Source organism: Pectinophora gossypiella, chromosome 29 (assembly GCF_024362695.1).
Source record: "Pectinophora gossypiella chromosome 29, ilPecGoss1.1, whole genome shotgun sequence".
Taxonomy (NCBI): domain Eukaryota; kingdom Metazoa; phylum Arthropoda; class Insecta; order Lepidoptera; family Gelechiidae; genus Pectinophora; species Pectinophora gossypiella.
Window position 1 is genome coordinate 3,491,750 of NC_065432.1, and position 12,067 is coordinate 3,503,816.

At 38.3% G+C, this 12,067-nt stretch overlaps 2 protein-coding genes across 3 annotated transcripts in view; one reads left to right on the plus strand and one right to left on the minus strand.

The window, feature by feature from the left end:
* Window positions 1-12,067, plus strand: part of LOC126379432 (heat shock protein 70 B2-like) — a 54,364-nt gene that overhangs the window by 17,771 nt on the left and 24,526 nt on the right. The window lies entirely within an intron of this gene.
* Window positions 32-10,668, minus strand: LOC126379464 (zinc finger protein 1 homolog). 2 transcript variants are annotated; one of them, XM_050028223.1, is made up of 10 exons: window positions 10,483-10,668; window positions 9,736-9,845; window positions 9,103-9,349; window positions 7,534-7,974; window positions 6,818-7,026; window positions 6,072-6,197; window positions 4,978-5,127; window positions 4,110-4,178; window positions 2,532-2,602; window positions 32-1,312 (listed from the first exon to the last, which is right to left on the minus strand). In XM_050028223.1, exons 1-10 carry the CDS (start codon window positions 10,576-10,578, stop codon window positions 1,308-1,310), a joined length of 1,524 nt encoding a protein of 507 aa, XP_049884180.1. In that variant the 5' UTR covers window positions 10,579-10,668; the 3' UTR covers window positions 32-1,307. The 2 variants fall into 2 exon arrangements, with proteins under 2 accessions (XP_049884180.1, XP_049884179.1); XM_050028222.1 differs by having other exon boundaries at window positions 4,110-4,183.

Consider the following 12,067-nt stretch of genomic DNA (forward strand, 5'->3'; position numbering starts at 1 on the left):
AAAATCTAATTTGTACCATGGTATGCTCTGCTCAATCCAATGACAAGCCGCCATTGCTAGCCCATTGATGACGTAAGTGTTACCATTCAAGTGGTATCTCCAACATTCCAAGGACGCGAATTTTATTATTGAAAATTAAGTGAATTACTGACTAATGTATTTAATTACTAATATTTGTCACGTATATAAAAATCATTAAAACTGTATTTAAATATTTGCAGGATAAGTTATACCTCGTGTGTTCATAAGTTTTGAGACGGAATAAAACTAAAATATTTTAATAAGTATTAGTAGTATTTTAGTGTATTGATATTGCTATCCTTGTCTCGGGCGCATACGTCTTCTGAATACAGAGCAAGCCAAACAGTCAGTCAATGCAGGACGGTCTGCCTGTACAGAGTGATGGTGTGTTGGCGAGCCAAATCATGGCAGTATACAAAAGGTGTACAGTCATGAGCAATATAATTTATTTAAATTGTTCTATTGTATATAAAACTATTGCCCTATATATTGATAAAAATGATATTAATTTATAAAAGCATGTATTTGTAAATATGTAATTGTAAATAACATGTATATATCTAACTAGAATATCCCAAATTCCAATCCTGTTTCCCTCCATTTTATTACCGTATTTCCTTTCCATATCCACGTTTCCCTAACTTTCATTTCTTGTATTTGGCTAAATGCGTTGCGAAGCCATTATTAAAAAAAAAGCAATATAATGTACCTACTTTAGGACTCTGTAGCACTAACATATTTGACATTTAGTGAAACTAACAGTTCAATTTGTCAAAAAAGTGAATGTGAGTATATTTTTTATATTTCAGGAGGGGAGTTACATAAGAATAAATGTATTTAATTATTAAAATAAATATTTAATTTCTATTACTTGTCACATATATAAAAATCATTAAAACTGTAAATAAATCTTTAACTAAAAGTTCAAAATTTCGATTAGTCGATACTTGATATTTGCCTTGCAGGGTGTACACAAGAAAATATCGCGAGGAAAATCACATTCCCGAGAAATGCGTTTTCGGAGGTGTGTAACCTAACCTGTATTGGGCTGGTTTTCCCTTCGCGGGTTGGAAGGTCAGACAGGCAGTCGCTTCTGTAAAAAAACCGGACCTGTCAAATCTTCAGATTAGGTAAGCGGACCCTGTGAAAAACGGGATATTGCTAGGGGTGTTACCATATCCTAATATTATCCCGGATTTATACAATGCTGCTCGTATAGATTGGCGAATTCCTCTTCAAGTTTCGCTTTCTCGCATACTTGTTTCAAATGTCGGTTCAGCTTGTTGTTACCCTGTAAATAAAAAAAATTACTACTTAAATAAAAATGTTTACTTTCTTTTGCAATAAAGCCTTAACTACTGGTTGATTGCGGTCAGAAATCAGAATCATTTATTCAACGTATCATGGATAAACTTGTTGAAGGTCAATGTAACATTTTTGAATTTACGTCGTTTCGCAAGGTGTTATGGCTGAGGAGAAGAAATGACAAGAAACTGCAACAGCAACACATCTTTTAAAAACCAATGAGGGTATACATTACAAGTTATTTAATAACTAGAGGAACACATTCAAGGTCTAGTCTGTGTTTGGAGGCCCCAATCTTCCATTATAACAAATAAATTTGTCTGTAAATAAAGCAGTATGGTAGGTATACTTTACAGATTACAAAAAGAAGACAAGTAAGTCGGAGGAGCTCGAGATGAAAACTTTTTTTTTGTGGTCACTGGCCTTTGCGAAAGTTGCTTAACTTCAACAATCGCAGACCGAGCGCGTTAACCGCTGCGCCACCGAGTTCCTCCGAAAAAAAAATAATAATATAAAAATACAGAAAACATTGAAAAGAATCATATCGATAGTTATCCACAAGTAAACTCAAAAACACACTCAGCGCACTGTCGTACCGAGTGAACGACTTCTAGTAGTGTAATGTCCGTTGAGGGAGGCACTTGCTAGGGTTTTAGTTAATAAAACGCCGGGGCAGTTAAGAAACGATGCACACTGTATTATTGCTGCACAGGAAGAGAGCTATTACATGTTACCACCTTATAGAATAAAAATAAACTAATATTTTAGTTGGTGTTGCCAACACCGAGTAGGCATAAATGCCAATCAATGCGGCGTAACTCGTATACGAGATTCCCTCTAAAAGAAAGAAAGAAAGAAAGAAACATTTATTACTTCCGGACACCACAGACACAGACAGACAGGTACATTACATTTAACACAGGACAGAAACCACACGGAAATCAATAAGTACATAGACAAAGAAAAAATATACCAAAACAAAAAGAAAAACAAACCAAAATCATAAAAACAATAATAATAAAACTAAGTATTCTAAATGCAACGCACTGACGGCCCGATCATCTGCGGTGGAGTCCGGAATAAAAGGACCTGGCTCAGCATAAAACCAGTTTGTCGCTTCCTCGATAACAATTATGTTAGTTCAGATTTTGGCCACATGCCAACACAGACTAGTCGGTCTGTTAGGTTTTATTTTTAGGTCTCACCTGAAATCGTTTTCCACAGAGGTGACAGACAGCCACTTTGGGCGGCGCGCGGGGGGCGGACGGCCGAGGATCTGTGAACAACAAATTTTTATGTGATTTATTATGTTTTTGTTTATGTGAAGAACATATTTTTAGCATAACTTACAACAACACTAACAACAACAGCCTCCGTGGTCTAGTGGTTAGAGCGTTAGGCTCACGATCTGGAGGTCCGGGTTCGATTCCCGATAGGGACATTGTCGAAATCACTTTGTGAGACTGTCCTTTGTTTGGTAAGGACTTTTCAGGCTTGAATCACCTGATTGTCCGAAAAAGTAAGATGATTCCGTGCTTCGGAGGGCACGTTAAGCCGTTGGTCCCGGCTATTAGCCGTAAAAACACCTCCACCAACCCGCAGTGGAGCAGCGTGGTGGAGTATGCTCCATACCCCCTCCGGTTGATTGAGGGGAGGCCTGTGCCCAGCAGTGGGACGTATATAGGCAGTTTATGTTACAACAACAACAACTTAACAGCACCTTCGTTTATATTTGTTTTGTTTTTGTTCTGTATACGGGTGAATCTAAAATGTGTCAAGTTTGGTGGCGACTGTCATAAAATTTTTTCGTGAAAAATTGGGGAAATTGGGAATTGAAAAATTCCTTTTTCATGTCGGAACCGAGGATCCTTTTGGGTCTTTTTCATGTCGGAACCCAATTTTTCACGAAAAAATAATATGAAATTTCGCCACCAAACTTGAAATTTTGAGATTCACCCATACCTACAGTGTTAGTGACATCGTAACGAATACTGATGGGGATGATGCAGACCGTGATTCTGAGTTGATATCAAGTTTTTTTTAATTACTTCAATTCTATACTTTTGCGATGGAAAATCCCACTTGATATTAACTCAGAATAATAAGCTGAATCATCCCTTTCAGTATTCGTTACCACGTCACTAACACCCCGTGCGAGTACATACAGGTAGCCATACAAGTAGGTATGGGAGTTAGTGAAACAGTAACGAAGGGGATGGTTCAGACCATGATTCTGAGTTGATATCAAGTGGAATTTCCTGTCGGAAAAATTCATGAAAGTTTTTGTGTTTTTTTTATTATTATTTTCAGTTCTATATTTTTGCGACGGAAAATTCCACATGTTATTAACTCATAATCATGGCCTGAATCATATTGTTTACGTCATAATCATCATAATCATCACCATCAGCCCATTAACGTCCCCACTGCTGGGGCACGGGCCTTCCCTATGGATGGATAGGGAGATCGGGCCTTAAACCATCACGCGGGCCCAGTGCGGATTGATGGTTATTAACGACTGCTAATGCAGCCGGGACCAACGGCTTAACGTGCCTTCCGAAGCACGGAGGAGCTCGAGATGAAAACTTTTTTTTTGTGGTCACCCATCCTAAGACCGGCCTTTGCGAAAGTTGCTTAACTTTAACAATCGCAGACCGAGCGCGTTAACCGCTGCGCCACCGAGCTCCTCAATACGTGATAATATTTGAAATAATTTATCTAGGTCGTAGCGGTAAGGGCTGGATAATCCCTCAATCGTCGAAATTGTCCAATGAACAACTTACCTGTATGTCTCTTGATATGCGCTTTTAAAGCCTTCTGTCCGAGGTACGTGCGTGAACAGATCGGGCATTCTAATCTGAAAAAAAAAAGAGTAAATAAAAAATCCAACCCGCAGTGTAGCAGCGTGGTGGAGTATGTCCCATACCCCCTCCGGTTGATTGAGGGAAGGCCTGTGCCCAGCAGTGGGACGTATATAGGTTGTTTATGTTATGTATGTAAATAAAAGGCAAGAGGGAAACCACTGCCCTATTTTTCTCTAAAAAAGTAGCATGGAAAAAGCTGCACCGACAAGAGCGTGGCTCTTAAATAAAAAAAAAACTAAAAAAAAAAATTCTCTGAAATATTTTTTTTTTTTTTTTTAAATTGATGATGATGATGTAAATAAAATATATAATAAACAAAATTGCTCAAAAGTTATTATAACGGACAGCGAGAATGTATCCCAATAGGTTAGTTTCCAACTAGTCAAATCAGTTACTTTTTACTAAACGTCAAAACACGAAATAACTATGGAACTTGTATCAAAAGGCAACCTATTACGTCATAGAGAAATGTGACAAAATGTCGTAATTATTATTACATTTTTCATTATTAAAATTCACAAATAAGTTAAATAGAAAAAAGTAAAGTTTTTGTCACCTATAGATCTGTCTTTATTACTAATCACAATTCCATACTTTATCTAACCAAATGAGAATTTGGCATTTTGCGAATGCGGGCATTTCAACAACTCGATAAAACAAGGTGTTTTGAATGTCGGTATTTTATGTATATCATATGATGTAGTGGGCATTTTGAGAATTGATTTTGCGGACGTGGTTAAGGAAGAAGACAATGTGGGCAAAATGCGAAAAGTCGCAATTTGCTTACGTGTCATGGTGGATGGGTTGCGCGGTGGGTCGCTGCAGCGCTAAGCTCTTGTTGGTGGTGCTGTGCTTCTTGCTGTGCTGCGCAAGAGTATATGGGCTGCTGAACTTCGAGCCGCACTCTGAACATGTGAACTTCCGATTTATGTGCTTGCTGGAACGGATAAGAGTTTATTTTTATTAAATCATTTAACACATTCATGATTTATTTCAGAAGAACGACACTCTACGCCGCCCCGATTCGTATCGCATACGATTTACCTCACCCCCTTTGGGTCTTCTTCTTTATTTTTTTTTTGAATCATCTATTCAACGTAATTATCACGGATAAACTTGTCGAAGGTCAAGTTAACATGTTTGAATCAACGTCATTTCGCAAGGTGTTATGGTTGAGGATAAGAAATGACAAGAAACTTCGACAGCAACACATCTTTTAAATCAATGAGGGTACATTACAAGTTATTTAATAACTAGAGGAACAAGGCGCAAGTAGTAATCGGGGAATCTTACTTTCGGACAATCGGGTGATCAGCTTACAATCTTCTTATCGTGTGGGTTGTGAGGTGGAATATCAGCCTCATCAACTCTGGTGTCAGGGTTACTATTGAGCCGCCAAAGGTCCCTGACATGGCTCATGTAACTACTACTTACTTACATCAGTAAGTAGTAACCAGGACCAACGGCTTAACGTGCCTTCCGAAGCACGGATCATCTTACTTTCGGACAATCAGGTGATCAGCAAAAAATTAAAAAAAAAAAAATTTTTTTTCAAAATTGGCTTATAAAGTAAGCGCTTCAAAAAGAATGCCTGTAATGTTCTAACCAAACTAGAGATCACAAAGTGATTTTTGTGATATTTCCGCACCGGGATTCGAACCCAGGGCCTCGGGATCGTGAGTCCAACCACTGGACTACAGAGGCCGTTTTGCAATGTCCCAACCAAACTAGGGATCGCAAAGTAGTTTTTGTAATATGTTCCCACCGAGATTCGAACCCGGGGTCGTGAGCCCAACGCTCGACTACTACAGAGGTCGTTAGCACTTTTGCGCTGGCAGCCGCCAGCGGGTGGGTTGAATGTAAATTTGTAGTAATTCTTACATCATATGTGTTCTGACAGCCGCCTGGTTGGAGTACGTCTTGCCGCAGACACTGCAAGAGTAGCTGCGAGTACTGGTTTTCATCTGGTGGAATCGCTTCAGATGCTGCTGGAGAGCGCTGCCGTCGCTGCAAAGAGTAATATTATTTGTGTATGTCTGGTATTGAATGTGTTCCTCTAGTTATTAAATAACTTGTAATGTACCCTCATTGATTTAAAAGATGTGTTGCTGTTGCAGTTTCTTGTCATTTCTTCTCCTCAGCCATAACACCTTGCGAAATGACGTAAATTCAAAAATGTTACATTGACCTTCAACAAGTTTATCCATGATAATTACGTTGAATAAATGATTCTGATTCTGTAGACAGTTGTAAATCATATTTGATTTTTAAATGTGACTCGGACGGGACTTACGGACGGGTTTCTTTGAGCACAGGTGAGTTCTATAAAAAATCTTTATATTTAAGATCTTTTAATTTTCCAGTTATCCATTTTGAGAATATGACATTTTGCGAATTTGTCATTACGCACTATCTTCGTTGTTATGAAATTGTCAATTTGAGATTTGAAGGTTTGCAAATTTAACATTTTGACAATGTCTATTTGCGATTTTGATTTTCTTCGAATTCGTACCTATCTCATGTAGTCATTTTGAGAATTTTTCGTTTTGCTAATATGTCATTTTGAGAATTTGACATTATGAGAATTTTGCTTATGGCAATATTATATCAGACGTGTTGTAACTCACGCGAACATTCCGCCGCACAGATGACAGGCGACGCTGTCCGTCCTGCCGGGGTAGCACGCCCGCGCATGCGTGTGGCGCGCGCGCGGCGTGACCTGCGCGGCGCAGCGCGCGCACTCGTAGCGCTCCCTGTGGCCCGCCGTGTGCGCGCGCAACACCGCCGGCGTGGCGAAGCGGAGTGTACACGTCACACAGCGGTACTCGCCGTTTGACTGAAAAAAATGACAGACAATCATTGTACTGCATTAATTAAATACTTATTGGTTCCATGCATGCCGTTGACATTATTGATGACGTCATCAAACGGCTATGGTAACCCATTAAATTGGTATCTCCAACATTCCAAGGACTTAAATTTTATTATTGAAAATTAAGTGAATTACTGACTAATTTAATTACTATCACTTGACACATATATAAAAATCAAATCACACATATAAAAATCATTAAAACTGTAAGAAAATATTTTACTAAAAGTTCAAAATCGCCTTGTAACAAATTAAAAACATTAGCCGTGGGTAATTTATTTTTTTACAAAATGGTAATGTAGAGTGTTGAAATTTTAGCTGTCACTTTTGAGCATACTTTGTTTTGTTGTATCATTTAGGTCTTTTCTGGGATTTGAACTTGCGACCTCACAGTGGGACCAACGATTGGAATAGCACGGCCACTCAGCTTGAGTATATGTATGTATGCATGTTGAATAAAATCACACTCACCTCTTCATGCCTCATCATATGAGTTTGATAAGTGTCCTTAAACAAAAACCCTAACGCACAATTATAACATTTAAACTCAGCTTCCATATATTTCTTCTCTTTCCTTCTTCTTTCTAACTCTGTCTTCTGCTGTTCTAGAGTGAGAGTTATCTTCTCAAACTCTTTCTTTTTTCCTTTTTTACTTTTCTTTTTATCTTTTTTACGTGTTTCTTCTTGTATTTCTGTTATTTCTCTACTTATGGCGTCATTTGTTGGACTGAGGATATCATTTTCTAAATCAGTGTTAAAATTGTCAGTGATAGGATTATCAGGTTCGAAATATTGATCATCATTATCATTTCTAGTTTCTTTAAAATTGTCTTCCGGTGAATATTGACTAAATGTTGCTTCTATTTGATCGTCCATATGTTGTATTTCGTCCAAACTATCCGCCATGTCATCCTGTAAAAAAAATACAATTTTGTTATATCTACGGTCTAGCGACACGGACTTTTTGGCGGGAACGGGAACGGAACGGTTGCTTTCTTCATTGGCATATACATACATACATAAACTCACGCCTATTTCCCACCGGGGTAAGCAGAGACATCATTCTCCATTCATTCTTCATTGAATAATCTAAATAATTAATACGAAGTTGTGTTTTGTGATTAATGACCGCATTAAGTTAGTCGGAAAACATTCGCGATAGTGTTATTATATCGGAATATTGAATAAACAAAGTGTACCTATCTATTTTCTCTTCGTGCCAAGAAGCCACTTCATAACTCGAAATTTTATGCGGACTTTTGAGTTAATTCGTTTAGGGTTAAGTAAGAGTAACTTGGTACTTTGTATTTTTTTTTTGGGCAGAAGGCGAGTTTTCCCTGAAAAAGTAGCATGGAGAAGATACACCGACAAGAGCGTAGCTCTTAAATTAGTGATAATTTTTATTGCTTTTTGATACATACATAAACTCACGCCTATTTCCCACCGGGGTAAGCAGAGACTATGGAATTCCATTTGTTTCGATCCTAACACATTTCTCTTGCTTCCTCCACATTCATCAATCGTTTCATACACGCACGCCGGTTCAGAGTAGTTCGTACTGAACCTTTTCTAAGGACATCTCCAATTTGGTCAATGTACGTCCTTCAAGGTCTTCCTCTGCCAGCCCTACCACCAACCTTAGCTTTATATACCGCTTTCGTAATCCCATTATTCTTCATCCGCTCTAAACCTACTTAACATTCCCTTCTCAATCTTAGTCACTTTATTCTCTATTGACTTTTGTCAACTAGTCATTTTGCGAAATTGTCATTTTGCTAAAAATAAAAAAGTTTATTTGGGTAAAAAACTTCGACACACATACATACATTAGCGCGTATTCTATTTTTAAATAATATAATAACAAGCAAGCAAGCTAGTTCTTTCACCCTCAACTTACCTGGAAGAAATTGCTATTTAGCATTAAGGCTACCGATTGTGCTTCTCTTGTCACTTTTGTAATTGTTTTTAGTGTTGTGTTTATATGTGCAATAAAGTGTTTATTGTGTTGTATATACGTAATATTTATCTGGTGAATGTTACCTGTTGAAAGAACTCATCAAATTCTTTCCCATCGTCTACCAGCTTAACGTATCGGTTGTCGACGTAGCTCTGATGATGTAGAGGATTGTCAGGGTACTCCTCGTGGTGTAAGGAGTTGGTATCCTCGCACTGAATGTGGTGGGTCTTCGAATTGATATTTCTGTTGCCATACTGGTTGCAGGTTTCCTCCAGACAGATGGTTTGGACCACCAGCTCTGTTTTCTGTAGATTTAATGTTCCCTTTTCACTGGAATTTAAAAAAAAAAACATTTTTTTATAAACTCTTTTAGCAAAGGAGGTTGGATCCAATTCAATTTCCATTACATAACATAAACAATAAACATATACAGCCTATGTACGTCCCACGGCTAGACACAGACCTCCCTTCAATCAACCGGAGGGGGTATAGAGCATACTCCACCATGCTGCTCCACTGTGGGTTAGTGGAGGTGTTTTAGAAATAAAAAAGAATTTCTTGCTAACAAATTAATATTTTATATAAGCTCTTTATTAAATAAAAATAGGTTTATTGGCAGCTTTATTGGCTTTCCTTTTTGATGTGAAAAAAATAAAAGCAAGCAGTTTTAGATAAATAGCCGTCTTGTCCAGGCAACTTAGAGTGGTTTATCTTACCTGAACAACATGGGGTATTCCAGACTCCGTTTGAGGCAGACAGATTTGAACAGCCACAGTTTATTGACTATGTGACAGCAAATGTAGCAGAGATGAGAGTCCAAACACAACTGTAAGCATCAGATAAATGAGTTTTAACTGTGGAAACTGCCTCCTACGTAATCCTGAAATGTATCAGAGTGACAGCAAAAAGGGTATGCAAACTCCTTGCAGAACATTTTATAGCCTCTATACATCTTTTTTAATTTCCTTTTTGTTTAACAACGTGTTGAAGTTTGTAATTTAAACACATAATAAGGGGATATGAGACTCCCGATATTTCGACACTGTTGCAAGTGCCGTTGCAAGTTCTAACCCTTAACTTTAAACGCGGTAAGAACCCGTTATTATGTGTTTTAATTATGATAATAACCGCGTAAACTTAAAAAAATGTGTTGAAGTTTGGTTTAGTTTTCATATACGCTTTGTGATCTATGTTGGTAAAAGTGAAATAAAACACTCTCTCGGAAGCTAAGTATTTTTTTATCATTTATAGTTATGAACACAACTATCACCTTTTTGCGGCCGGTAAATGGCAATAGGCTTGCTACCTACCACATTAGAGTTAGCAAAGAGCATAGTTGGCAAAGAGTGGGTGTATATACTAAACACCTTTGCCTATCCCTTCGCGTAGGCGCGACTGTAATATTAAAAGTGGCTGCAAGTTGTCTTGTAATGAATATGTTAAAACATGGGGAAAGTACTTACATAAATACCAATAATTTCTTTGTATTTTTCCCGCGTTTCTTCATTTGTATCGTTGTTGACCGTGCTGTGGCATATGAAGCAAAGGAACGACGACATATTCGTATCAGTATAAAATAGTTTTATATGTAAATTATAATTATTTTCACGAGCAAACGATCACGAAAGCAAATATTTGTTTACGTTATGCGTTTTGTTGGTTAAGTTTGACACATGACAGTTTACAACTCGACGCCATTTTGGAACGTTTTCAAACAACAAAACGCAACAGTTTACCGCGTAAAATAAATCAAATAAAAATGTTGATTAATATAGGCAAAGTTCTAGATACTTACTAAATAAAGATACTTACTAACACTGACGAAAATAATTTTATTTTGTCTATTTACTTACCTTAAAATTTTTAATAATAAGTTAGCCGAAGAGTGGATGGGGCCATTTGGCCCGGGGACCTTTCGAGGTCCTTGTTTCGAGGCGTCTCATCGAGACTTCGCACGTCCTGAGTGCTGGCAGCTACTTTTGTCAAAGGGGAAATTCTGACAATCTTTTCGGCACTTTGCCTCGGTATGATGCTTTGTAGGAGATTTTCTATTTGTAGATAACCATACTAATGATTTCGAGGTCTTCCTTAATACTCCTCACTAAGACTTTAGAAACACGTAGAAAACGAAACAAGAAAGAGAGGTAAGTATCCTAAGTAAGTACTGTAAGTTAACATCTTTTTTTTTGCCGTGACTTATTGTAGATTTGCCGCAGATGGCATTAACTATTTGGCTGGACAAATGGGGAGCGCTGAAGGCTATCACCCGGTACAACGTTTAAGACAACAGGCCTGTGGGTGCCCAGTTGGGCGCGGACCTCGGCTCAGGACGTCGTCTGAGAGGAAGAATATTTGAAAGAATTAGTCGACCCTAGTGGGGGAAATCGTCGACCACGCCGGCGGGGTCGGTATCGGGGTCTGCGTTAGGAGGTGTCTGCAGGAATCGGGACCATTAGTGCATTACGGGGTTAGTATTAGCGCATTGTTGAGTAGTTTGTTGTACTCTGTGTTACACTGAAAACAATTACTTAAATACTTACCTAAAAATCGAGTCAACACATTTGTGTAAACTTACCATTCGTGACGCGATAAAACCTCTCATTCTAATTGGCCAAATGGGATTTGAATCGATTTAATGAATAGATAGGTAGTTGTACCTACAATATAAAGCAACGCCAACTGAACAAATACGACATTTTACTGAAAAATAATGCCTAAAATAAGGTTTCACAACGGAACAGCCCCGTGGTCTAGTGGTTAGAGCGTTAGGCTCACGATCTGGATGTTCAGGTTCGATTCCCGATGGGGACATTGTCGAAGTCACTTTGTGAGACTGTCCTTTGTCTGGTAAGGACTTTTCAGGATTGAATCTTGAAAAAGTAAGATGATTCCGTGGGAGGGCACGTTAAACCGTTGGTCCCGGTTACTACTGATGTTAATACGTAGCCGTTACTTGAGTCACGACAGAGGCCTTTGGCGGCTCAATAATAACCCTGACACCAGGTTTGAAGAGTTTGGTCATCCACCTCACAACCCACACGATAGAAG

What these genes read in the sequence shown, in the direction of transcription:
- LOC126379464 (XM_050028222.1), bottom strand. Translation starts at nt 10,578, where the DNA reads ATGTCGTCGTTCCTTTGCTTCATATGCCACAGCACGGTCAACAACGAT. An exon ending in ATATGATGAGGCATGAAGAG is followed by an intron (nt 7,027 to 7,533) that starts GTGAGTGTGATT and finishes CATTTTTTTCAG; the next exon opens with TCAAACGGCGAGTACCGCTG. An exon ending in CAACCCATCCACCATGACAC is followed by an intron (nt 4,184 to 4,977) that starts GTAAGCAAATTG and finishes TTTTTTTTTCAG; the next exon opens with ATTAGAATGCCCGATCTGTT.